Genomic DNA, 27,757 nt, shown 5'->3' with positions numbered 1-27,757 from the left:
TGTCCAAGCTCTTACAACCCCCTGAGATTCGGGTAGCAGCGAGAGGAAGGCTTACCGTGGGCTGGCTGCAGTGGTTCCTGTTCCAGCTGCTGCCATACCGTTTGCGGGTGCTTCCTGCCACCACAGTAGGGTTGGCTCAGCTGTTTGTGCAGCATTTGCTGAGATGCTGCAAATGTGTTTATTTAAAAACAGATACTTTAAATAACCAAACATTGATGTTCAACCAGTTTGTAAACTGAGGCCCTCTGTTTTGGTACTAACTCTGCAGTTTGAAATCAATGTAACTTCACCCTCAGAAAATAAGCTTTATTTCAGCTGTACCTTCCTAGCAAAGTCTTACTGTTTTGGCTAAAACCCTTTCCTGGAAGGGGGAAGTGGAAATTGGTTGGTATCCCTCACACCAGGTTGGTAAGAGCAAAGTTAAGAAGCCTCGTTTTGTCCTGAAATCAAAAACTGAAGTCTGGAAATTATTTATGAATTGCTTTCCCCTCAAAGATAGCAAAAATCTTACTGTGTGGAAGAGCTTGAACTCCATTTACATTGCTGGTTGAGACTTCCAGATAGGCAGTTTGTGTTCAACATGTGTAGCCACCCCCCAGGCTGTTTGCAACACGGCAAAAGAGTTGTTGCTTTGTCTGTCAACACTTCTTATCCTGTTCCTCCTTCTGTGCTCTGGAGCAGTTACCAGAAATTCTTGGGTGCTTGTGGTCTGAATATTTCTTCACAGTAAGCAAATGCGCTGGTATTGATCAGGGAAGCAGTTAAAGATTACAAGTGTTCACGTTGCTGAAAATTGAACACAAACTTTTTTATTGCATGTGGGAGTAAAAAAGGGACTTCTGTATTCTTCTGAAACTGTGGTGAAATTTATAGATTGGAATGAGCCAAGAATGGGTAGAGTTTTAAAAATTATAACCTGTAACAAAATGTCAAAGAAAAGGATTTTAGTTAAATCTGTACAAATGCTAAAGTAGGGCATGAAAAAGCGTTCCACCACAGGTAGTTGTTTGCCAGTATAACAGAACTTGAATGTTCTCTGGGGAAAGGGCAATAAAAATTGCTTTGATTTGCAGGAAAGGAGGCAAGATAGTTGAGACAAGTGAATTAAGGAGCTTGTGGAGTTGTTTTCATTACTGGTAGAGGAATGCATTAAGGATACATTAAATGCTGTAGCAGGCTGTCTGCAGCACTTCTTAAATTATAAGACTGGGGAGTAGTCTTAGAAACGTTCTTAATTTGCTTTCTTACTTTTCTGCTTGTGAAACACCGTGAGGAAAGAAACTGAGACAAGAAAGGGTTGTGCAAGGCGACCCATCTTCTGTAAAAGCTCACATCTCCTACATCTTACATGGTGAGTGCAAAACTCACTTTGTCCACACCTTTCAGTCCTCTGCTGTTAGCATCTGTAATGTCAGGAGCGTTTGTGAGAGGGGACGAGGCCTCGTGGTGACCGCAGGCGGCTGCGCAGTTCTTTTCTTATCCCTTGGACCCAGCGCAGGGACCTCTGTCCAGCGAGTGCCTTGGTGCAGACACCAGTGCCGTAATGTGGCCAGACATGAATCTTGCTTGTTGGGTGTCTGTGTTAACGGGCCCTGATGAATGGACTTGTTGTTGAGGAAGAGTTGGTTTACATATTAAATCAGTAACTTTATTTCCTTGAAATTATTAGATGTGTAAAATGTCTGCATATGTCTCTCAGGTTTGAGGAGGGGGCTTGCAGATTTAGCTGCAGTTGTTCAGAAAGTTTCTGGCAACATCTTAACTCTTGTCTTTTGTTGGAGCTTGTTACTATCAGAAGTGGTTCCAGCAGTAGGGGCTGGACATGGATGCCCACAAAGCCCCGGGTACTGCTGCCACTGCCCGCCCGAATCCTTCCAACTCCTTCTCAAGTGGTCTCACTCAGGTGTCTTCGTCAATTTTGTTATCGGTAACTTTTTTCTGCTGTCTGTAAAGGCATAAAATAAAAACAGGCTCAAAACTGAAATTCTCCATTAGGTTTTGCAAGCATTTGCTGCTCACTGTATTTCATTATAGTGGACTACTGTGTTTGCTGTATTTTATTCTATTTTTTTGGAATGAAACATACTGCAACTTCCTCTCCCTGTGACAAGAAGGGGGAGGGTCAGTAGTTTGAGCAAAGGCTCAATGTTTGTTACCTGGTTTAGGGAGATCTAGTTAACTACGTTGCTTAGTTTTAAGGGGAAAAGAGATCACTTGATCAGTCAGCAAGACCACATGACAAGCAGCTGAATGTAATTAGGTGGGTAGGGTGGTTCTGTGGGGCTGGCAGCTTGGCATGTCAGTGCGAATTTTAGAGCTATTATTCTGAACTATACTGTTTGGTTTTTATTTTCTTTCTCTGCTGATACTAGCTGTAGATGAGAAACGTCTCTTTTTGCCTGACTATGGTATTCAAGAGATCTGAACTGTGTCAGGAAACTCGTCACTGAAGTACCCTTGGAAAACTACAGATCCATTTGCAGCTGTTAAGCATAGGTATGTAAACACTTTCTCTTTTTTATTTATTTTCATAAGATTTATTACATTGTTTTCCTTGAGCTGACAGTTGTTGTATGCTAACTGTTCCTCTGTTAGGAGCTGTGAAACAATGTTGCTGTACTTTTGACAAACTGCCTGAAATATTTTGATTCTGAGAGACAGTTCAGCATTGCTGCATCCTCATGTTCTAAAGGGAAAAGTAAACTTAAAACTGGGAAGTATACTGCCTAATGTAAAACATAGGCTTTGGGTTTAAATGACAAAACTGCAGCTTTTTGGTATGTCTTTGGTCATTGCTTTTTGCAAGGAAATCGGTCAGGTTTAAAGACAAACCTGGATAAGCTTATCAATAAGATTAAAATACATGATTGCAGTGACCAGTGTCTGGATTCAGTAACCATAAGATGCCCTTTCTGGGCCCAAGTCATCAGCCTACATTTCCTGCTGTGTTAAGTCAAACTTATTCTACAGTTAGAAGGTGGAGTTAGACCTTTGATAGTAAACTGTACTGCACAAATAACGATTCATAATACAGAACAAAGTAACTAGGTATTTTTAAATGTTGTACTGCTTGAACTTTTTCCCCCTCTATTTATTCCTGTGTTCTCATTAACATATAAAGATAAATTACACTTAATAAAACAGTCCTTTAGAATGGTGGTTTTTTTAACTGGGTTGCGCACCGTGTTTGTTCTCATGTATACTAAATGTATTGGTGATAAAAGGAATAAAAATGGTGTGTTGCACAGTGTGTTATTTTTAATTAGCAAAAGAAATTGGACTGCAAGGAACCATGAGAGCTCATCTAGTTCACATTCCTTGTTCAATCATATAGTAATGGTTTCAACCTTAAAATTAATTATGGTAAAGGCAATATGGGGGTGGGATGTTATTACTGTGTTTTGTATCTTCTCTGGAAGAAACTCAAAATGTATGAGCCCATCTGACTAGGTCATTCCTTGCCACCCCAAGCATGAATTTGCAATCAGGCATCCTTTCTAGCCCATGTGTTTGCCCGTGTTTTTCTAATCATGAACCAAAACTCCGGTTTTTGTGGACTGTAAGTAACCAAGGAGGAATTGTTCAGAGAACAGAAAACAGTATTCTCCTCCACTTCTGTGGGAAGGTCACAAGGCTTTCCCAGGGTTTTAACTGATGTCTAGCATAGAGTATCTTAAGATGATTTTTATAGTCTTGATCATCACCCCTTGACTTGTGTTTATGAGAAAGAAGTGACAAATTCATAAATGTAGTTAAATAAATATGTTTTCTTGCTGTTTCCTTGTAGACATCCTCAGTGTGTGAAAAAGCTTATATAAAATAACTGGGAGGAAGGATTTTTGCATTGATGCTTGATTTAGTGGTTTTTTTCTGTGCTGTGCCAGATGGATTGGTTGTCATAGTTGCTTCATTGTAATTTATATAATGCTTTTCAATTACTGCATTACATGTGCATGTTGAATGTGTGTTACAGAAACAATTTCCAGCACTTTTTAGGGTAGTGATTTTTAATAGCCTAAGTTCTTTGAGGATTAAATTTTGATAATGTTGGGATTCTGTTGTATAGAGCAAAACAATATTCTAGCATGTGGTGCTGCCCCACTTTCCCTCACCTTGCTCCCAGTGGTTTTCGGTATATTTGCTCTTTGGCAGCATGCCTTTCGTTTACAACACTCTCTTAAACAAAACACCCTTAGTAATTAAGCCTGGTAAAGACAAACTAGGAATCTAATTCAGCTGGAATTCTTTAAACATGTCACAAAGAATGGCATCAAAGAAAAATTGTAATTTTTTTTTGCCTTTAAGAATATAAATTGAAAAAAAGAAGACCACAAAAATTCTGAAACTATACAAAATTTAAAGAATTAACTAAAAAAATCTTGAAAGCAGTTAATGGAAAAAGACCTGGAATATATCCTAGTGGAATGAGGGAAATGAGCTCCAGTCAAAGGGAAGTAGAAATAACTTTTTAAGGAGCAAAAGTTAAGAGTAACTTTTCTTTGGTCTAAAATGTTTGGCTTCATAACTAGGAAATAATAAAGCTCCTCCTGCTTCTGAATTTTGTTTAAACACTGTGTCATAGGGATAAAGTTTCTTTACAAAAATTCAGTTTTGATGCATTAAGGTGCAACTGTTGTTATCAACAGAAGCAGAACTGGGATCCTGGTGAGGTGAGAGTTTTCTGGGAGTGAGTGGGTTGATATTTGTTAGCATAGGTCCACTATAGACACTGCAGCTGTACTGATTAGTGCTGAGATTTTCTTTTTTCACATACTGAATTTGTTTTTACTGGATCACATTACTGGGTTTTTATTTCTTTCTGTAGGAAATCATATGCACTGGTTTAAAATCAAACCAAACACTGCAAGCCAAAGTCAGTCTTCTAACAGAAGGTGAAACAGCAGCGCTTACTTTAATGAGTCTTTTCAAATAGAAACTCTTGTTGGACAGTACCGTTGCATACTCCCAGTTTCTTGTGACTTGTGCACAGAAGTGCGTAGGTGAACTGATTCTTTCATATCTACTTACTCTTTATATCCCGTTTTTCATTTCAGAGGTTTGATGCCTTTCTCAGTCATAATGTAGAACGTAAAAAATTGCAAATCGTTTTATGAAGTTGATTTGTCAGTTTGTGTGAGATTTTTGAATTCTTCATAAGTATGCAAAGTTTTATACTTAGTGTTAAGTCAAGAAAGCAGTCTGAATCCACTGTGGTATGACAACTACATATGCATTTTCCTGACACAGTTTTCTACAGGGAACTTGCACTGCTTGGATCAATTAGAGCAGTCTGACTGGCAATTTACTTTCTTAGAATAACTTTGCATATTTTTTCTGGAACTTGGGTTATAGAGGTGGTTGTTCTGTAAGCTCGGTGCTGCTAAGCTGTTTCTTAGCTATAGCAGAAACATTCTGAAGAATAATTTTAATTGAAGACTTCTGGGGGGAGAGGTAGGAAGTTGCCTGTTACTGTAGGTCAGTTAAAGTGAAACTTGAGGACACTGTATGTCTGCCTGAAATGTTAAGAAAGAATTCATGAAAAAGTGGCAACAGCTGCCAGGTTTCAGCCAGGGGTGTTACTCTGCAGCCATCTGGGGGCCCTCCCTCTATCCGGGAATAACTAAAGTAAGTAGTATAGGCAAACTGTGGCATTAGACTTGTGATTCTTTTTGCTTTCCTTGCAGGGCTCAGGCGTACCTCCATGACAAGAATTAGTGTAAGAAATTCTAGTTTGCTGTGCCATTTATCTGAGCAGTCTTTGCTGTATATCAAGATTTAACTATCATTCATACTGTAATACGGGATTCTGATCAGAGTAGCAAGATAAAGGTTGAAAAACAGCAGGCTGCTTGAATGGAAGCTTTGTGTTGTGCGGTTCAGCCCGCTTAATCGGTGCTTCTTTTGAATTATCCCTTCCCTGAGGCTCTAGAAAAGAAGCCGTGCTAGGATACGAATTGAAGCAAACATTTTGCCAAAGCACTGTCTGAATATTTTGGCAGACTGCAGAGCCTCAATAGAAAGCTTGGACAGTGTTAATACATGCTGCAGTTCTGGAGCTGTTCAAATGGAAGATTCAGTGACTTGTTGAAAGTGTGGGCTTGTTTTTCAATTCTTGCGGGGGGAAAAAACCACCCTGTAGTTTTAGCTTTGCTTTGTTAGAAGAGTTTAAGAGTGAAACTTTTGAGCCACAAGCATGCTCCAAAATGACTGTCTTGCTGTCACAGATCAAGATTTCTGCTTTGCTGTTGCATGTTAGTAACTTCTTGAAGCGAACAGGTCGTGGCCTATTGAATACTGCCTGGCTCTATTTCAGGCAGAAGTGGTATTTTATTATGTAATGGACAAGTTAAATTATGCCCAGAGTATTCTCAGCGAGTTATTTCTAACCTTTTCATAGCATTTTTGAAACATGGAAGCATCACATATGCTTACTATTTCCAGACATGTTTACTAAAAAATCCTGCCTGGAAATATCTCTCTCAGTCTGTAGCTATTACAGACTCTGAAAACAAAGGCTCAGTCTCTTTTTGAGACCTCTTAAGAGCAGATCATTCACAGCTGACCCATCTCTCAATTTCTTTGAAGTGTCATGCTGCCAGCCTGCACTGCTCTGACTGTCTCCACATTTCAGTGGTTGCCAGAAGATCTGGAGCAGACCCAGTGAGCTTGGCACCTGCAAGGATGCTTATGTCATTGTTTTATGATTTTCTAAAAGTTTGGGAGAGGTGAATGCTAGCTGTGAGCCTCAGCTTTATCAATCTAGATACATCCTTTCATCTCCGTCCATGTGCACCACTTCCCTGCTTAGCATCTCTGACTGTCCCTTGTATTTCAAGTCCAATCACATTGGGTTTGAGATTAAGGAGTAGAAGGAATAACCTTTTCTAGTTACTAGACAGGGTTTTTCTCAACTGGCAGTTTCCCTTGTTTTGCCACAGATAACTAAAAATTTAATTTTGCCCTTTTTGCTAGATCCATTTAAGAAACCCTTCTGATTAAATATTTCCACAAAAAACTTATTATTCCTAATGTCATGCCCGATATTCATAAATAATAGGGATTTTCCAGCTCATTAGAAATGGATATTGATCAGTTGTTGTCATGGTTTAACCTGGCAAGCAGCCAAATACCACGCAGCCGCTTGCTCACTCCCCCCACCCTCAGTGGGACGGGGAGAGAATCAGAAGGGTAAGAGTGAGAAAAACTCGTGGGTTGAGATAAAGACAGTTTAATAGAACAGAAAAGGGAAAATAATAATGATAATGATAGAATATACAAAATGAGTGATGCACAATGCAATTGCTCGCCACCCGCACTGACCGATAACCAAGTAACGACCAGTACTTCCTGGATCACGCTTACCATTCATATACTGAGCATGACGTCACATGGTATGGAATACCCCGTTGGCCAGCTGGGCTGGCTGTCCTGGCTGTGTTCCCTCCTCCCAGTCTAGCTTGGTAGCAGAGGGTAGTTGTCCTTGACAAGGTACTTAGGAACAACTGAAAATATCAGTGTGTTATCAGCATTCTTCTCATACTGAATCCAAAACACAGCACTAGGAAGAAATTTAACTCTATCCCAGCCGAAACCAGGACAGTTGTTCAGTCAATAACTTTGATAACCAGGAAGTTTTCTGAGGAACAGGATGTTTTCACTGGTGGCTGAAAGTGTGATCTGACACATCAGCCCTGCTCCAAAAGGCTGCGATGCCTTGTGGTTAACTGTTTTCATTTGGCAGATGTAGACAGACTAACTTCTGATGGACTTAAAAATCTTTGGGTCATCTAAGTAATGAGAAAACTTTTAACTTCCTGAGGAATAAATAGCCAGAACAAATGTAGGAAATGCTATATACTGTGACCCTCTGTTATTTATTGTTGAGTTAAATCAAGTAACTTGCACCAAAAATAAGGACAGATCACAATATTACAGAAAAGCAATAATGCTAAAGAATGGCAGCAGCTGCAAAAAAAAGTAACTTTTGTTGCATCTTCCGATCAAAAACCAGAGTTAGCAAGGAAAAGAGTTTATCTTCTATGAAAAACAAGAGAAGCAGATATTTCCCAACCCAAAGGATGAAAAGATGGATTAAATTCTGCACTGAAATTCTTTCCTGCCTCACCCCTTTGTACGCTTGCCCACATCATGTTAGATGAATGATGCATTCTATTTTATAGTCCCATTTGTATCATATTTGTGTGAATTTCACTTTTATCTAACAGTGACTAGCAGGTATCTTCAGGTTGTCTGTTGCCTGACCTTCTCCATAGACTTTTAATTGACCTAATCATGATAATTTATTTTTGCCAGATTATTTCCCTCTAATGCAGCATGTATCTTGTATCCTTCATAAGCTTGGTGCTGTGATCTTTTGGAGAAGCATTATCTGTATTCCATGTATGTGTCCTACAAAACAAGTGGAAGGCTGTCGCGAATGAGTGGTTTAGAGGCCGCTTAAAGAATCACCGTCAAAGGTATTAGCAAAAAGTGGTTTTAATAGGAATTTATAAAAGTGTGACTTAAAAAAGTTCGACAGCAAGGTTCACTCTATCACTTACTATATGCATGAAATATACAAAGGAAAAATCGAGTTAGAATTGAGCTAGAATGATTTATACAGAGACCGAAGATCCAAAGGGTAAGGGAGACTCTCCATTGAGTCAAGAGGTTCAGAGAAGACACTCTTGCTTTCTAAGCTCCTGATGGAGCTTGGGTGCGGCTGGATCCACTCCTAGTCCCAGACTTGGTCAATGGTTTATATCAGTGTTTAGCAGCTGTTTAAGGTTCATTCACAGTTTTAAGGTGAATCACAAGATTTTAGCAGCACTTAATCATTGACTGATTTAACATTTACCAAGTGAGTTAATAGAATTTACTACAATCACAACAGTGATTTAAATATTACCATCTCGAATCTATAATTATCAGGTACCTAAATCAATTCATACACGCACACACACAGGCACAAAGGTACAAAGGTATACCTGTTAAAAATTCCCCTCAAGTTTGGTAAAATATTCACTTCAAATGTCTTGGCATTTCTCAGTGGGCAGGCGTTGAGCCTCAAGGAGTGAAGGGTTTCGGCCCAGATCCTGTTGTCAGCAACGGTCCTCCACACTTCGCAAACTTGAAAGTTCGTGAGCTCTGAGATGCTGGTTGCAGCCCGCTGTGGTCCAGGAGAGCTCAAAGGGCCTCACTTAGGACCGCTGTTTATAGGGTCGCGAGATGGTTGGCTTTAGTCATCGGTAAATTTCCATCCTGGCCACAATGCGGGTCGGTAATTACTGAAATTCTCCAAATTCCAGTAACGCTGGTACCGTTCCACTCGAGCTACGATCCAGGTAAGGGATGTTCCAAGGCTGTCAGGGGATGATGAACTATTCCCACTCTCATTCCCCACCTTGGCCAGGCAACGGAATTCCTGGTATGGTCAGTGCCACTCCCCATCTTCGCCATGCAAGTGATGGTCCAGGGATGCTTAACGGCCCAACTCTTTATACAAAGGCCAAGGCCTAATGGGAATTCCTGAGGTCGTGGAGCGGCCCAGGAGAGGCCGGGGGGAAATGCACCACCACAAAGGCAGCTGAGAACTTTCCTGCCCTGGAGGAGGAAAAAAAAAAAATTTTTTTTAAAGAAGCCGCAAATATTTTCCGCTGGCTCTTCACAGTATGTGCTTTAACGGGCTTAAACAAAGAACCTGGCCTGAGTAATGTGTATTGCAGCCTACTGAATCGCCCACATAGGCAGAGCATAAAATGTAATACTTTCTTTAGCATGAGTACATGCACATGTTTTCTCTGAGATGTCGTTTCATTCATATTCTAACTGCATATATGAAATTGCTTCCTTTCTCAGTTTTCAGATTTTTACCTTTTCTTATTCCTTTTATTCTGCTTTTTCATGTGTCTGCTTATTCTAGCTGTCTGCTGGAGATTTTTGTAATCTCTAGGAAAACCCAAACACTCATTAAAGAAATGCTCAATTCTTATGACCCTTTGTGATTCTTATTATCTTCTCCTTTATCTTTCAGTGACTATTTCTGAGGGCAGAAATAGAAGCGTACTCTTTTTCCGTGCCCTTCTGGAGTTGGAAGTGTTGCTGAATGGGTGGGTGGGCAAACTTCTGGATATTTCCCTCCTTCTGTGAATACGACCAGCTTTGTGGGTGAAATCCTGGTGGCTCCTGTGTTGACTGAAAGAGTTGGACACTGTGGAAATCTATGTAAGACTGTCATTTATAATTCCTTGATACTGTCAAGAGAGGTACAGTGTAGTGATGTGTTATAAATGTTAAGGTTAGGCTGTGGGTAAGCTATGAGCTGGGTCCCAAAGCAGTCAGAATTGTCACATCAAGGAAGGATGCTGGGCATCGCTCTGAATTTCGTGTTTATAAGTTAGTGAAAAAGCATGGCATGTTAACTTGTAAGGCATTGTGGCTTAATGTATTTATTAGAGGAACAATTGAATGGTTGAGGAAGGAGTAAGTAGTATGGAGTTGTTTTTTAAAAAAAAAAATAAATCTTTGCTTTGTTTTTCCCAGTCTACTCTGGAGTTTATTCACATGGTACAGACGTTTGCTTCACTGCTACAACTTGAAAGCAACTTCTGATGAGAGTTCAAAGAGGTAACTTGGGAGGCAAAAGATCCCAGGAGGGGGACAGGTCCTCTCAGGGAGTTCAACTGTTTTCATCAGATACTGTTGCAAATCTTTATTTATCTACAGTATTTTCTTATCATGAAGCATGAAACTGTTAGAAACTGATGAGGTAAAAGAGATCCTGCTGTGCTTTTTGCAGCGAAGTTGAAACTGTAGAGAGATCCTTCAGTATGGGTGATGTTGGAGTAGCACCTGCAACATTCCTGGTTTTATTTTCCATTTTTTTCCAGTTCCATGCTGCCTTTCGTTCCTTTATGTAACTGAGCCATTCTTTGAAATTCAGCCTCCTTTTCGGTAGTTTGGTTATGCTGAAATGCAGTTGTAGTTGCAAAACTAACTGTTGTTTCCTTTCCTGGCTTCTCCATTCCCAGTTTCCCCTGGCTGTCTGGAAACGAAATCCAGAATCTGCTGTTTCCTTGCTCGGCCTGTTGTGCAAGGTTCTCGCCACATCTGCAGACCTGTTGCTTCACTTACCCCTTTTGTGCCCCCTTTCTGGGTAGGATCATGATTTTATGCCTTGCATCTGCCATTATAACTCATTCTCAGAGTGCTTTGTGTGCCTGTCAGTTCTTCTTGCTCTGCAAAATTCTGCAGTTTTAGCAATGCTGACAGCTTACAAAGTGTCCTAGAGCATTTTCAGCTGAGATAAAAGTGACATCAGCATTTGGAAGCTAAAGCCTTGCAGTCTATTTGTTCGCATGTGTTTTTGCAGACTCCTGTATGTATCCTGATCACCCTTAAAATGACTTAGATCCTTCCAGGAAAGAGACAATCCTTAGACATTGATCCCACAATTCCTTAGAATTCCTCTATAGTTGAAACGAAAAAAATCATAACAGTGAAATGTCAAGTAAAGCAAATGAGAGTAACCAAAAGATAAATGCTCAGAGCAACTGCATCTCTTCCTCTCATTTGTGAGAGGAAGGCGTATTTTCCTTCTTGTTATTTACATTACAGAAAAGTCGCAGAAGTCACAGAAAGTGTCATTTTGGCCAAAATTAAAGCAAGCCAGGTCATATATTTTCATGAGGAAAAAAGAGTGCAGCTCAGAATATTTTGGTGAAGTGCTTATTTATTAACTCTCTTCCCCCAGCATAGCAGTTACTTGAGTTTATAGAAAATTGTTGTCATAATTTGTTTATGTAACATTTGTACATATCTGGCATCTTTTAGCCAAAGGCACTTCTAATAAAGTGTTGACTAAGTAGGAACACTGTTTAACTCTCTGTCCCTTGTTTTGACAGAGCTGGCAAGTATCTGATGGTGACGAGTTTTGCAAGCGTTAGGGTGCTATTGAAGCCTTAGAGCAGGGTGAGAATGTTTGCTATGCTTCACCCACACTAGGCAAGAATGTGGTTATTGCTTTGCTGTAGTGTGACGGGAGTGCTGGTATGACAGGATTAGCGAACGTATTCCTTTGAGGTCCAGATCGCTTTCTCAGTGCTGCTTCTGTAACGGATCAGGTGACGTATAAAACAACTATTTAAGTCTGTGTAGTGCCCTGGTGAGAAGCTTTTTTAGTATGAATTTACTTGCACTTGCAGAATGATCAAACCAGTACAAATTATTACCATCTACTTGTATTTACACATTGTCCATTGAGAGACCTGCAGTATTTTCCTTTTCTGTCTGTGTGGGATTTGGACCCTCTTCCCCCGATGCCCATGTCAACTCTTTAATCATAAGCATGCAGTCTCAACTGCTTTTTAAGAATAAAGCCATATTTGGGGAAACCTTCATTTGCAAAGCATTTTTGAACACTAAGCAGCATTGACTGTTTCACAGTATATTTACAAATATGGCTCGATTATATATGAATGCAGTGGAACCTTCTTAAGCAGACTCCAGCTTTTTTGCCTATTGCACATCTATGCCTGTTGCCTGTAGATGCCAAGGGATGTAACCCTTCACTGCGCTCCCTCCATCCATTGAGGGCTGGATCTCTGTTGCAGGAGGAATGTGCAGACTTCACTGCAGTTTGGCTCCTACCTCTAGGACACAGCCTAGTGAATGTCCCACTATTCCAGGGGGGTCTGGTTCTCCCGAGCAAAGAAGGCAAGGCCAAGGTACAACTTGTCTGTCTTTGTCTATAAGATCTAACTGAAAGCTGAGTGACACTTGGAGAAGGTGGACACTGTTAAAAGTTAACTGTAACCCTTGAGTGCCTGCTGTCCATCCCCAAAAGGATAATGTGATGAAATCCTGTGGTACCTTAAAATATAAATTAATTATTGATCTAGTCTCTGTGTTTTGGCAAATTCAAATTAGTTTGTCTCTTTATAGTTGTGTGGTATATCCTACCATGTTAGTCACTGGCTTTATGGCTGGCTGCACTGCAGATCTGGGATGCTGGGGTGATGTCTGAGTTCGTGTACAGAGAGTCATTTCATTTGGTATGAGGGGGAAGAGTGGGCTGAGTCAAACAAATGGTTTTATTTGAGTAGTTTCATACAGAATAGTGGCTTTTTTGCTCTTGGGAGGGCTGGCTAGGTGATGTAGTGTGGGGAGGACCCCCCAACCCCACAGAAGCTTCCTCTGTTAAATATGTATTGCTTCTCTGCGAAATGGGGTGGTGTTGCAGGTGTGGTCTGAAGTCATGTCAGATGTAATACCGTATGTTCCAGTCTTTGCCAAAGAGTAATTTTTCTCTTCTTTGGTAAAGATGGCTTTGACCATGGTACCTATGGGGCAGCGCAGTGTCCTTGAGTCTGCACAAGAGAGAAAGAAAGAAAACAGCAATTTGCATTGAGACTGCTGTATCCTCCTTACATGTGAGAGAGAATGTAAAGCTATGAATGGAACTGGACACCTGTGATCCATATACTCCATCATTAACACATTTTTGTATGAAAACACTTACTAGGAACGATGTAATTGTAGTAAGGTGTGTGGGTGATTTAGCAGGTACTTTACATCTGCTCCCAGGTAGGTCATGCACAAATCTCTTCTGAAATGCTGTTTGCCTCTAGGAATAAATGGGACATGTGAACTGTGTAATTGCTTCCCAGCCGTGCTGTCAGGCAGCACCTTCCATAGACATGGAGACATGAGGCACACCTCTTTATCTCTGAGCACCCATCAACATGAATGCAAACAGGTGACGCGTAAGTCTCTTGGTTGTGTGCTAAAGAGGTGGTGCTAGAAAAATATTCCTACTGGAAGTAGTATCTCCAGTGTGCCCTAACTATTCCTTTAGCAGAGTTTGGGGTAAGTGGTATACTTTACTTTAAATTGATGTGCTTGAGGACTGTCTGATTAAGAGCATGTTCAAATTTCCTGAATTTTACACTGTGTGTGTGTGTACACATTTTTATTTGCAGCTCAATGCTTTTTTTTTTTTTTGGCTTGTGTTTTCATTTATTCATCTCTTTGTGCCTTCTTCCTTCTTCCTCCCCTCCATCAGCTCTGTAGCAGCACAGGAGTTGCATGTTTTGTGCAAGGCCAGTTTGTTAAGAAATCATATTCCCTGTCCCCATACTGCACAGGGGAAATCCTGCATGCCAAGCCAATTTCCTTAATTTATTCAGGAACAACAATGCCATAGTCTTGAATGTTTTATCACACAATAGGATTGTGGTATTTGTGTCCTGGAGGCAAAAATACAAGCCTATTAACGTTGATGCCTGTTAATGTGAAAGTACCTTAGACTAGGAAATCCACTGAACAAAAGCAGCACTTGCTTTGCAGAGCATCCCTTCTTGGCAAGCCATGATCTGGACGTGTGCGTATGTGGAGGCTTTGGAGTGGCAGCTGTACAGGCACAGCTTAAGTGATGGCTGTGGGGGTCCTGTCCGCAATGGAAAAGGCCAGTGGAGTTTTCCTAGCACTTGTTCATAGCCTCTGTCCATCTGCATGCTAGGCGAAGTGCAAGGATTCAAGGAGGGGTTTACAAAAGGCAAAAACCCTGGAGGGCTTGATGTGGAGCTTAAAACTCTGTCCATCAGTGAATTTTTTCAGCCAAGGAGTTCTTACTCTTAGAAGCAAGATTTGGGAATGATTATTCTAAAATGAATTCAGTTGTTTTTTCTTTTGGTGACCTGATGAATTCTAACTGTATCACCAATTTTTTCTGATTCTTCCTTTTCTACCTCCCACTGTCCTGATATACGAGGTATAGAAATGTGGAAGGAAAGACTGGAAGGTGTGAAGCTATAAAGCCTAATTTTAAAAAAAGAAAAATGGGAAGGAAAAAATGGGATGGATTTATAGTAACAGAGCAGTTATTTAAAAAATCCACAGCAGTTTTTGCTATGAATATACTTTGCTGTGAATATATTCTTATTTCTGTTGTGTGGAGCTGGATGTGTCTTGGCCCTAGGACTGCAGGTCTCGGAAGTAGAGGGTGGAGATCACTTTTTAAATATTTGTACAGGGAGGAGGACAGGGCTTGAAACTGCTATGAAAATAGCTCTTTGCATGTCTCCAATGATAGGTTAACTGTGCAGAGTTTCACAAGGACCACTCCCTGGAGATACTTGAATAATTGACATGATGGGTGCAGTGAAAGGTGTGGGCATTTCAAAAGCCTAAGGAGAAAATTTCCTTTTCAAGCAAATCCTTTAGGAGGCATTTTTATGCCCTTCCTGTGAAGGGCTCCTAGTCCTCTATCAGTCATTTGCAAATTGCATTCGTTACCAACCATATGGAGAATTAAGGTTTAAGTGGTCCGAGTGATGTGGTGTGTTTGTCCAAACAGATATGCTACAAATCAGATATGACACTAGGAATACCTTTAGGTTGTACTTCCCCGAGGTCTAGCCTTGACCTTTCTGTTTTAACCAGAGCTTTCACTTAGCTCTGTCCAGTGGAAGGGTGCAGCTGAACCGTAACAGTTTCTTACAGCTCCAAGTAAGAGCTGTAGCGCCCTTTCTTCCTCCATAAGGCCTTGCATAGGGTACAAGATAAATTAGCTTTCTTACAACATAAATTAGCAGTGATTAGGTGGCTCTATCATTTGTATCTTTTATTAAAAGTATGTTCTATATACAAAATAGCTAACAAAATACCAACAAGACAAGGCAAACACTTCTGTACAAGTTGGACTGCATAGTGAAAGACATGAAGCTAGCTTGTTTTTGTATAATATACTGGCCCTAAGATATGCATTTAAGCCTTTTTAAGCAGCAATTAATTTAGGGGTATTGAAGCTGAAAGAACATGTACTTGAGTAGAGAGGGAGCTTACACAGCCCTTTGCCCTTGGAGAAATCTGAGGGCAAAAAAAACACCATATAAGAGATGGAAGTCTAAATCAAATCCAGTCTTTAGTAAAAACCTCCTTGTTTGCTTTTTAAAATATTTTTTTCCCTTTCTTCTAGTGCATTTCAATGAAAAGACCCTTTGTAGAGCTACAAGGTAGGCGATCTGATTTTACTGTTTTTTTTTTTTCCTTCCCTAACAGGGGGGAGGATTTAAAAAACGAAACAATAACCCCAAACCCCCTTTTGCTGCTATGTGTGAGTGTGTCTAATGGATCAGGACTTTTAATTTCTTCTAAAAATGTTCTTATGTCAGTGTGTGGCTGCCTGTTCCACTTGCTCATTTGAACATACCGCTCCTACAGACCTGCGTGGTGGATGCAGGCCTGCAGTTGTGGTGTATTTATGTAAAAAGCTCACTGATAACTATTATAGCGGGGTTTTTTGTTTCAATCTTTTGCTCTGTTGCAAAACTTTGTATTAAAACACAACAGTGGAAAGTGAATTAGCTGGCTGTGGTGTGGTAGTGAGTGTGAGCTCTGTCACCTAAAACCCCTTTCCTGCGAGGTTTTACTGTCAGTGAGGGCATACTGTAAAATATGCTTTGGCTGGGGAGAGGGAGACTTCAAAACTGCAAATGGCAAAAAAATGTCAGATGCTTTCCACTGACTCTTCAGTTGGAGAGTATCTGGGTGTAAATCTGACCGTCATCTGCGTTTGATCGCGGTGAGTCCAGTCATGGCTAAGTCAGCTAATCACAGTTCTGTCTTGTAACCAGGAGCAGTACTAACATAAAGTTGAAGCTTTAAAGATAGTTATGGTTTTAGCTTAATGGTGGTGATTGATGCCCACGTACTTGAGATACGGAGTTTGTTCCAAACCTCAAGCTGTGAGTTGCTGTTCAAGAAAAGAATTGGTGTTTTGCCATTGATGCAAACTACTGTAGTGTTTGACTTAAAATTAATAATTTTATCTAGTTCAAGCTACAGATAGTTCCAAAAATAACTATTTACAGCTAAAACAGCAGATTTTCCTTTTTTTAGTATTTTGTTTCATCATATATCTTATTTTTTGTCTTTTGGTATCTATTTCCCTCCTTCACAAAAGGCAATTTAATGCCACTTTTAGTTGCTTTTAGAATGGTTATTTTAGGCTTATCTTTTCATGTTCATTTCTTTGAAAACAACATAAGGCAACTCTCTACTGTTTGTTTTGGGGGAAGAGAGGCTTAGTAAGTACTCAACAGGAAAGTACTAGTGCACTTACGTCATATTTTCTAGTATATATGAAATTTGCCAGTGATTTTTGTTATACATTCTAGCTGTTACTGCACTTTGATCAGACTGTAACTAATATGGTTATTTTTTCAAAGGCACAAAAAGGATAGAGAGAAATTTCTTAAATGTGTATGGGCCACGGGAAGACGTGTGTGTTATTTAATGGCAATTCAGAATCAAGATTTAGTTTAAATGATTAACTAGCATCATGATAAAAACTTTTAAAACTTTGAAAATTGGTCCTCTAAACAAAACAAAACAACCCCCCAACAAAATCAACAACAACCACAAAATGTTGCTTGGTTATTTTTCCTCCTGGTATGAAAAAACTTTTTCAAGACTGAAAAATAGCTATTAATAGAAAATTTTTGTCATTTTTATTTAACTATAGTAGGCAGTCTGGAAAAAAAAATTTTTTTGCATATGTTAATAATGTCACAGTGAATGTGAGGTCAGAATTGCATTGCTGGTACGTTTAAGTAGCTTTTGCCAGCTTCCATGCTGGTTAAAAACAGTTCTGCAGTTCATGTTCCAGATATCTTGAATACTTTGACCTTGATTTTTCAGTCTTTCCTGAAGAAGTTAAAATTATGTTGCCTTCTCTTTGTAATAAGAGGAATGTGGTAAAATTAACTATGCAGTTTTTCAGTCACAGCTGAATTTGATATTGGTAATTGGCATAATTGAGAGTTTAAGGTGAAACCAGTGTATAAGAGTACAGAACTGGTCCCACTGCTGGATACTTTGTGGTTCAAATAATTATTTTTATTTTAAACATTTGTCAAAAGAAGCCTTGGCAGAGTTGTTTACTAACTAATCCTTTTTGCTTTGCTTTTTAAGGTGTCTCCTGAATTCTCACTATGTCTGATGGGGACTATGATTACCTCATAAAATTTCTAGCACTCGGTGATTCTGGAGTAGGAAAGACCAGCCTTCTTTACCAATATACGGATGGCAAATTTAATTCCAAATTTATCACAACGGTGGGCATTGACTTTCGGGAAAAGAGAGTGGTGAGTTTTCACAAACCGTGTGCTACTTAATGGTATTTGTCTTGGTGATGGCTAGAATCTATTTTTTAAAAATCTAACCTGCTGATCCTTATGTGTAGGCATGCAATCAGTAGTTGTTGTGTACTTAATCTTGTGACAAGGAAATAATCTCATTTTACCTGGTTATTTTTGTTGTTGTTGTGTGTTGTCATCCCCCCATTTCCCCCAAAGTTAAAGTAAGAAGAGCTGATTCTAAGCGACCACTTCTTACTGCTCAGCAAGTGTATCTACTCTGTGAGTTGTGCACATAGTACCTGGATTAGCACTTTTATTGTTGAACTCCCTTCATGAGGAAGGATTGGGCTGTAGTAAAAATGTTTTTGCTGTTTGTGAACTGAAATGGCTAATGAACAAAGACTGCAATGTTGATTTTAAAACAGTTTTAAAACATGTGAATGAAATGGGATAGCATGATAAATGGAGCTGATCTGGCTTTCCAAGCCGTTACCACTACTAGAGAATTGTGAAAAATATGGTAGTAACCCCTGAATTGTTATTAAACTAGGCAAATGTACTTTTGACATGAAGCTGAGCATGATAGCCAATTGGATGCTAGTCCTTACTGCACTGAGAAATTGAGTTGGCACAAGTTTTTTTCATTCTTATGTAGAAGTATTAAATGCCTTCCAGTGTAGTCTGATGATTTGCCAAGTGCCCAGAAGTCCAGATGGGGTAATGGGCATTGTGCATCCATTTTGATGGATGACATTTACCACAGTAGTGGAAGGAGTAAATATCTTTGTGAAATGCAAACCCGGTCTCTTGCATAAGTTAGTATTCCTTTTGTAGGATAGTAAACATGGTGGGTTTACAGCATATTTGATAACTCAGGATAAGATTTAGGTTTCTCAACCTGAATCATAAAATCCACAAATCAGCAAGTTTATGTGTCTCTAAAGGTAATGTTTGTAGCTCTGGTAATCTCAGGTATAATGACAGTTGAAGGTAAAGAACAACACCTAACATGAAGTGTTCTAAACAAGAAATGAGTCTATTTTTATCTGATCCTTCCAAAGCTAACTGATGCCCGTATTTATATTTTCACGCTGAGTAAACTCTTCAGCTTTTATTATCATCATCCAATTTCTGCTTTTTAAGATGTGATATGATAAGATCTACCCTCAGCTCTTTTTCAGCAATCTTTTGGCAGCTTATAAGAGATGTCTTTATGAGTATATTCTATTTGCTAATGAGGTTCTGTTAGTGGTACAAATTTATTGCCAGATTGTATGATCCGATTGTTGCTTTCTTACAATTACATTTTAATTTGAACATGATACAAGATAATAGCAAAAAATAGAAAAATCAAAATACTAAAATTAAGTTTGCCTAATGAAACTTAATGGCCGCTCTAAATATCTTTTGGGGTCCGTAATCTATTGGATACTGTTTTTTCCGGTTTCACTTTTACCCTTATTTTTAAATATTCAGTTGGATGCAAAATTAAAATGCAACCTATATTACCTTTGTCTTATAAAGCAGAGGGATTGAGTTGTAGTTGGGATCTTTGAATCGGCAATGCTAGTTTTGCTGCATTTAATGACTTTAAATGTCAGTTATTTTGTGTTCTGTAGAGACTGGACTGCTAACACTCCGTCTTGCAAATTTACCTTTTACAGGTGTATAGACCCAATGGGCCAGATGGCGTTGGTGGCAGAGGACAGAGGATACATCTTCAGCTCTGGGATACTGCAGGGCAGGAAAGGTATGTTCCACCCCCCCACCTAGCAAGTAAGGCAGTTGTCATCAAGCTAGATGCAAATGGAACTGAGTAGATGAATTCTCTTTATTGATTGTTACATTTTAATTGTATGACTCGAGATGGGAAAGTGCACTTACTTTAATTTTAACAGTGATGGAAAGTTTCCTATGAATACCCATTACATTACAACTGTAATTTATAACTGTAGAACATTAAAACTGTAATTGTTCCTTTTTGTCTTTCGGAAACTTTCAGTTTATTTTTTCATGGCCAATGCATATAGGTATTTTTAAAGCTTTTCTTTTTTCAGTTTTCTTTAAATTTCTGTAAATATGTTGAGGTCTTGGGAACAGATGAAATCACCTCAAAGGATTCTTTTCTATTTGTTCATCAAAAGACTAGCATCCTAGTAGTTCATAGTCTTAAAATCAAGAACTGATGTGTATAGGGGACAAATTCCTGTTAGAAGTTTGAATTTCATTCTTATTTTAATTTCTGAATCTTGATCAAGTCATGCTTTATAGTAGAAGACACTATCTAAAGCTGTCATGCTCCTTGACTTCCTTAGGCCTTGATTAGGCCATAGTAATGTTAGCAATTCTTGTTATCCAGTCCCTACGTGAGCAAAACAATTATGATGACTATTTCATTCTAGGTAATTCAGCCTTAAGTTACCTCAGTTTTATGACTATGCAGTTATATTTTCAAAGTAACTTGTCAGATGAGCCAACTAATTTCACTTTGCTGGTCTAGGTTTCGTAGCTTGACAACAGCTTTCTTCAGAGATGCCATGGGGTTTCTTCTACTCTTTGATCTGTCAAATGAGCAAAGCTTTCTGAATGTCAGGAACTGGATAAGTATGGCATTTCTTTATTCTTTCTTTTTTCTTTCTTTCTTTGCATGGGCGGGGAGGGGGTTATGTTTGTAAATACGGAGTCTCACTGAGAAATAGAACTGAAAATACTGGTTTTTTTATAGCTTTCTCAGTAAAAGAAAGTAAATGTTGCATTCAAAACTGTAATAGCTGCTAGTAGTGGCTTCTAGCGTTTACCTGAAATTCAGCTTTGTCTACTGAACTTGAATCTTAACCTATATAAAAGCAAGCTGAGAGAACATCATATCCCTGACTCTGGTGATATTCAGTAATTTAAGTGTGTGGAAAGCCTATGCAAAACTCTATTTTGACTCACCTGAAGCTTTGTCAATAAAACTTAATGGAAGGCAAATGTTACTAGGCTGGTGTATCTAGGCGAAGGAGTTCCAAAACTTTATCATCCATCAGGAAATGGAAGCATATCCTTTCCTGGCAGCTCACTGAAGATGTTCGGTGAGCGTAACTCTTTAAGCTACAAATACACAGCTTCTGTGCTAACTTTTTCAGTCTTCTACTTCCCTGGCTTGTTCCCTGGCTTTTTCACAGGGTACATGATAGTGGATGTCCACCTGTTCTCTGGCTCCTTAGTGCAATAGCAGAAGTCCTGTGAGATAACAGAGAACATGCTTGTTTTCTGTCTTTCAAAGAGTCGTTTTCCTGAAGAACTTTGTATCGCCTGAAATGTGGTAGTGTTTTTAGTGAGCTTTATGTGTGACAGTAAGTTGTGACCCCTATTCGTGTTGTTGCTGTTAGGTCAGCTACAAATGCATGCATATTGTGAAAACCCTGACATTGTATTATGTGGAAACAAGAGTGATCTGGAAGACCAAAGAATGGTGAAAGAAGAAGAGGCTAAGGAACTTGCAGAAAAATATGGGTAAGTAACTTCCTTCCAGTTATTGCTGTGTTTAAAGCAGAATGAAATGTTTTCTATAATGCCTTTTCTGTATACTGAAAGGTTATTGTGAGAATAAGCATTTTAGAATGCTTAACTGGCTAGTATGGTATATTTTTTTCTGTCAGAGATTAATGTTTTCTGCATTGCCTAAAAATTCATACTTAGTATGGCAATAACCTTGCACTGGAGACTTCTTCTTTCCTTGGCAGTAAACAAAGTAAATTTTCACAAACATTCTGGAAAAGAGACAGAATTTAGCTGGAGAGGCAGGGAATGATGGTGGTCTAATTCTTTGCTCTTGCCTGTGGTGAGGCTTTCTATGGGGCACAGAAAACCCAGGTCTCTTAAAAAGTGAAATCCGAAAGAGCATTTGGTGAGGTGATGAGTGTCACATCAGATTTTAGGGAAAACAAAAATAATACCAAGCAATGATATCCTAATTTACAAGCTGAGTTGTTTTACAAAAGTTTGTTGTAGAGTAGCCGTTGTCTCTGGCAGGGCCATGGAAGCATGCGGCCTCAGTTTCTTGGAGAGCCTTGGGACCCATTCACCGGCATTTGGACAGTCTGCTTACAGAGTGCTGGGTTCCCACAGAAGAGCAGTTCTGGCCCAGACCACGTTCCCTGGTTCTCTGGCCCCTCCCCATTCAATCTTCCTTCAACTGTTCAAGCCATTTTGTTAGGACTGTACCTTAGGTGAATTCTTAGTGACTTAGCCTCAAAGGGGTCAGCAGTGTTTTCTTGCAGGCATCGCACTCTCAGAGACTCCCAGGAGTCTGAAAACCAAGTCAGACCAGCAGGAAGACAGGGTAGCCTTGCCCTTCCCCTTCCCTACAGGCACAGGTCATGTATCCCTAACGGAATTATGTGAAATCTTTGTTCCTATCAAATACTAATTAATCCCATAGTACTCTTACACTCCCTTAACTCTTCCATGGGTCTCATCTCTGGATTACATTTGCATTTCAGTGTGGATCAGAGGTGCACTTTTGCAGCAAATCTTCTGGTCCATTTATTGTGGTTTGATTCACACAGTGGAGCAGCTTTCTAGCATGCGAACTGGATTCCTTCTCAGCTGAAAACTAAACTGGACCAGTAATCTGCATTCAGTCTGAGGGACTAGATTAGAGCTGGTCCAAAATAAAGCCCACAAAACATGCATAGTATGAACACTAGGTCCTCAGTGCTAAGTTCTGCAGGTCTAGTCCTGTTGTGTTTCCTATCACATAGTCACAAATTAGCTTTCTTTGACCTTGAAGAGTCATTGGAGGCAAATCAGGAGCAAACTGTCTATTAAAGACAAATGGGTTTAGTGCAGTATTACCTTCTTACTTTTTTGTTCACCTGTGACAATGCGTGGTTGAAGTCCCTGTCACACACACAACAGCAAGTGCATTTGGTACTTTAACCAGCTGCTTGTGAAGGAGCAAAAACTTCTGAACAGCAGCAGATGGCATGTAGCCATTTCTTAAAGATTTGAAAGAGATCTCTTTGCATGAGACTTCACCTTCTGGAAATAATTTATGAAATGTTTATCTTTGTGGCTGAAAATGCCAACTTAATTTAGGAATAGGTCACTAAAAGTCAAAGTTGTAGATCACATTCAATCTGTAGGCAGTTACAAAGTTCTCTGCCCTGTAGAAGTGAGACAGGATAGCTGCTAGGAGTCAATTAGTTTCCCAAATGCTCCTGAGGGGAAGCAAGATAAATCCTGCTGCAGCAAACGGTCTTCTGGTAACAAGTGTGTGAGATAGTGAATATGCTCTCTCTCTGGAAAGGCCTTGTACTGGTAAGTGATATATTTTGAAAACGATTGCAGGAAACCTACACACTGAGACAGTAATATAATATTTTTGACTGCTCATGCGGTCTTGCTTAACTTGCAAGTTAAGTAAGAAATACTTAAAATTATGAAGTGATTGTTTCGGTCGTTACTGGGGAGTGACACTACCGTAGCCATGCCAGCACGACCCTGTGGGGAGCGCTGAGCACAGGTCAAAAGCCTCCAGACCCGCCATTGAAACATCCTGACCCACAACGATAATGAAAACTAGCTGTGTATTTTCAATACCTTCAATACCAAGGTGCCCAGAAACCTTTTTTTAACAAAGACATAGGTGGTCTGAGCAGTGGGGCTTTTTTTTGTGTGTAAGAGAGTCTATAGTTGAGGTGTCAGCAGAAGAAACAGTCACCTTTTGTAGTGAAAAGAGTACCACATTAGGAGTCTTTACTGCCTTGCCTGCAGGGTTACGTCCATACTAGCATTCCCGCTCTTGCAATGACACCCTAGCTGATGTAGATAGAAATCAGTAAGGAGAACACTTACGCACACAAGGCCATATAAAGTAATTGCATCTCTTGTGGGGAACGGAGCTGAAAAAAACGGACCTCGGGAGCATAACTTTGGGAAGTTATTTTACATATACACTGTAACATTTACAGTTACAGTGCCTCTGTAAATTGTGGACTCCATGATATAAATTAAAGCTTATCCTTCTGCCCTACCTGCAGAATCAGCCATTTCATTAAATTTCTTTTGCATTTCAGACCACTGACCACTTAGTGTCTTTCTGCTGTTGAGTAGCAATAACCGTGTTTGTGTGATTTCTAAGTATGTGGCAGTAGGCATGCATTGGTTTTGGTCCTATGAATATAAACTGTGTGATGTAAGTTTGTGGGTTTTGTCTTCTGCAGAATACCGTATTTTGAAACGAGTGCAGCTAATGGGAATAATGTAAGCAAAGCCATTGAAACCCTGCTTGACCTCATAATGAAGCGCATGGAACGGTGTGTGGATAAATCCTGGATCCCAGAAGGGGTGGTGCGCTCCAATGGGCACAGCTCTACAGAACAACTGAATGAGGAGCAAGAAAAAGGCAAATGTGGCTGTTAACTCAGTTACAATTAAGTTTAATGTATATGCTCAAGTATAGTACAGTTGCAGCTTAACTGTTTAACTTATGGACAAATCACATTGTGTAGTATTTAATGAGCTATATTAATTCTTGATACGAGTTTTTGTTTTTTTCCTCTCAAACTACATTGACCTTTGCTTGCAAGGTATGCAGTTTATTAGTGATGGGACAGAGGTTTAATTTGATGTAGCACTGGATATTACTCTAATTCTCTACTTTGGAAGGAAGGGAAGGAGAGGAATTTTCATTACCAAATTTAGAAACATCTCTCTGTATGGGCAATGAGAAAGGGTAGGTTACTGAACTGAAGGATTTTCAATTGCCCTTTGAAGGCTCCATTAACTATACAGACTAGGCATTTAAATTAGATATTCTGACAGCTCTTAATCTCTACTAACAGCAAGCTTACCAACATGGTTCTTGGTTTTGAACAGAAACGTTTAATCATTTCATCAATCAATAACAATCTTAAGGAGTAAATCCTGTGTTTTCCACAAAAGCCTGCGAGTAGCTTTTCCTTGCTCTCTCAAACCATCAGTTTTTAGTGATGAAAACCAAAAGAAAGCTATTCTATATAGAATAAAAAAGTATAGAGAAGCACAGGGGTGCATATGTAGAGCACTTGGACATGTCATGAAATTGAACGTGTAAACTACAACTGTACTATATAAAATATATCCAACACAGCCTGTGAGACCTCCTGACATCATTTGAATTTCTAAAACGTGCATATACATATATTTGTATGTAAATGGCATAACTGTACATCTGTTGTTATGTTTTGTTTATGTTACCACTCATATTTTAACGGAATGTAGGGCAACCTAGATGTCAGCAAAAGTTCATCAGAGCTAGTGCATTGCGCTGAATTTGTTTTACCAAACACAGATTTGGAATGTTTCTTCAACTTTGGTTTGAAAAATGAATGATGATTGTCTTCTGGTGCAATGCAGCTAAAATACCAGTTCTGTCTAGATCAGTATTTCTATAAATTCATAATGCTCATTTTATTCTGCCAGCCTTTGTGTCTTGTATATCTTGGTTATCATATATTCATTTATGGCTTGTATTCCTTTAGGTTGTATTTAAAAAAGAATAGAGTTGCTTTTCTCTTTTTCCTCCTACGGATCACATAAATGTCAATTTTGGTTTCAGTGGATCGTGTTACTTTGATCATTTTTATTTATTCATACAACCTAAGGAACAATAAGTATTTTTTGGGTCTTTTTTTCCAGACTGATTTATAAGATGTGCCTACCAAACTGTTTTATACACTGGCAGAGATTGTATAACTCTAAAGTATTGCCAATTAAAGTCATAACATGCCAAATTGAGTCTTTTTACAGACTTTCCACAGCAGTTTGTTTACAAAACTCCATAGCTATTACTTCTTTAGAAATTAAATATTTATTTATTTAAATATTCTAACTACTGCAATTTCAGGCAAACATTGATACTAGCTGTGAACATGAATTGCAGCATAGCAAATTTTTTTGAAGGACCAAAATTGTTTCTAGAATAGGAGCTAATAAAAAAAAAAACCATATTTGGTGTAGCCTCTGGTTATATTAATAATGCAAGAATAAGTGTTAAAACTTGGTTCTTAAAATACTTTACAAAGTAATGCATTGTTCTTTAACAAACACAACATGTAAATATTAGATTTTTATCACAGCCTACGCAGAATATTTTAAAAGTGCAATATAATTTGACTGCTCTGGGGCTAGAACAGAGATTAAAGCAATTTATATTGAATAAATATAGGGGTTTTTCTACTATACAATACCAAGATTCTAAAATCCCTGTGGACCGGAGTTACTGTAGTTTAACTCAGAGTGCCTTTTAAAGTTACCATCATGTTTCTGACCAGTAGAGTATCAAACGCTACTGTAGGACACGATACATTTCAATGTACTTCAGTGTCTGTATTTCTTTTAATGTAACTCTTTGCTTTTCAGAGGGTTGCAGTGGAATTTTGTCACGCATTAACTTTAATGGGAGTTTTTATGCTTATAGCTCCATCCAGTTCCTGAAAACAGTAAGGATTATTGCAACCAACTACTGAGCTAAGTGACTGCTGAAATGGTATAAAAATACTTCCTTTTGAATACTTATGTTTAAATTGGATATTAAATAATAAATACTGAAACTGTCATATTTTTGTCGTGCATATTATATGTAACTATTTACTGTATAAAGAGAGTCTACATAAAATTGCTTTGATGTCAGCCTTTGAAATGTGGCATAAGATTTATCTGTTTGAATTATTCTGTGACAAAACTTTTGTTCCCTTTTTAGCTCTCATGAGAAATCATGGTAAATGTTTCTTGACAGTGAATCACACTATTCTTACTAGTCTAGCACTGGTTTTAAAAAAACAAACAAATGAAGAATTCTCATGTGATGAGAAACGCTTACTTCAAAAAAAGTTGTTTCTATCCAGTGTCAGCTGAAAATGTTGATCTGTAATGGAACAAAGTTTTGGAAAGGATTTCCATTATAATGCTTTGTCCCAGGGTTTCTTATTAATATAAAATAGTTAAACATTCCTGATCTGAACCTTGTCAGCATTTGTAGAATTGAATTGTAACATTTCCTGTTGTCCCAGTTCAGTATCAGTCTGTGTCCTTCTGCACGGTCCCTATGCGTTATGGTTTTTTTAGTTCAAATCGTCTAAGTTCTCTTCTGTGGCCTAGGTACTTCTTGATGTTACCCTCTGGCACTGACCAAACCAGTCGGATGGGGGGCTGATGCATCCTGGGTGATGCCAGAAGGAGCTCAAACCCATAGAAGAAAATAGAGGCAACACTTCTGTATTCATAAGACATTCAGAAAGCTGCTAATGTGAGCGTGTAGCATGTTCAGAGCAAAGGGAATCAATAAATACATTTTGTAAAATCTACTGCTTCTACAAAGGTAAGGAGCCTGATTTTTTCAGAATAGCTGCTTCCATCAAGAGCAGTGTAGATTACCAGGTAGGTTATGATATGCTGGAGGGCACAGCTGCTATTCAGAGGTTCCTTGACAGGGAAGAGAAATGAGCTGAACTAAACCTCATTAAGTTTAACAAGGGCAAGTGTGGCTGGGTATTCCATCTGGGTTGGAATAACCCCATGCAGTAGTACTGGCTGAAAAAACATTTCACAGAAAAGGGGATGGACGTTCTGTTCAAAAGCAGGTTGAC

General features: G+C 39.1%; 1 protein-coding gene across 6 annotated transcripts; it reads left to right on the top strand.

Annotated features, from left to right (window-relative positions):
- The first annotated feature begins 169 nt into the window (after positions 1–169).
- Positions 170–27,475, top strand: RAB27A (RAB27A, member RAS oncogene family). 6 transcript variants are annotated; one of them, XM_075160134.1, is made up of 10 exons: positions 9,989–10,224; positions 10,543–10,626; positions 12,612–12,725; positions 13,629–13,756; positions 15,977–16,013; positions 17,974–18,146; positions 19,805–19,890; positions 20,641–20,744; positions 21,515–21,638; positions 24,353–27,475. In XM_075160134.1, exons 6-10 carry the CDS (start codon positions 17,994–17,996, stop codon positions 24,549–24,551), a joined length of 666 nt encoding a protein of 221 aa, XP_075016235.1. In that variant the 5' UTR covers positions 9,989–10,224; positions 10,543–10,626; positions 12,612–12,725; positions 13,629–13,756; positions 15,977–16,013; positions 17,974–17,993; the 3' UTR covers positions 24,552–27,475. The 6 variants fall into 6 exon arrangements, 5 of the variants coding, with proteins under 5 accessions (XP_075016236.1, XP_075016232.1, XP_075016235.1 ...); XR_012675234.1 differs by lacking the exon at positions 9,989–10,224 and having other exon boundaries at positions 24,353–26,611; positions 27,270–27,475; XM_075160130.1 differs by lacking the exon at positions 9,989–10,224 and having other exon boundaries at positions 13,629–13,763.
- The last annotated feature ends 282 nt before the right edge of the window (positions 27,476–27,757 follow it).

Source organism: Calonectris borealis, chromosome 11 (genome assembly GCF_964195595.1).
Source record: "Calonectris borealis chromosome 11, bCalBor7.hap1.2, whole genome shotgun sequence".
Lineage (NCBI taxonomy): Eukaryota > Metazoa > Chordata > Aves > Procellariiformes > Procellariidae > Calonectris > Calonectris borealis.
Note: the sequence above shows the minus strand (reverse complement) of the source record. Positions and strands in the feature narration are given on the sequence as shown.

Excerpts from the sequence above, each read along its gene's own strand:
- RAB27A (XM_075160135.1), top strand. The coding sequence starts at position 17,994 with ATGTCTGATGGGGACTATGATTACCTCATAAAATTTCTAGCACTCGGT. Across the intron at positions 19,891-20,640 it reads GATACTGCAGGGCAGGAAAG|GTTTCGTAGCTTGACAACAG; the intron begins GTATGTTCCACC and ends TTGCTGGTCTAG. Across the intron at positions 21,639-24,352 it reads GAACTTGCAGAAAAATATGG|AATACCGTATTTTGAAACGA; the intron begins GTAAGTAACTTC and ends TGTCTTCTGCAG.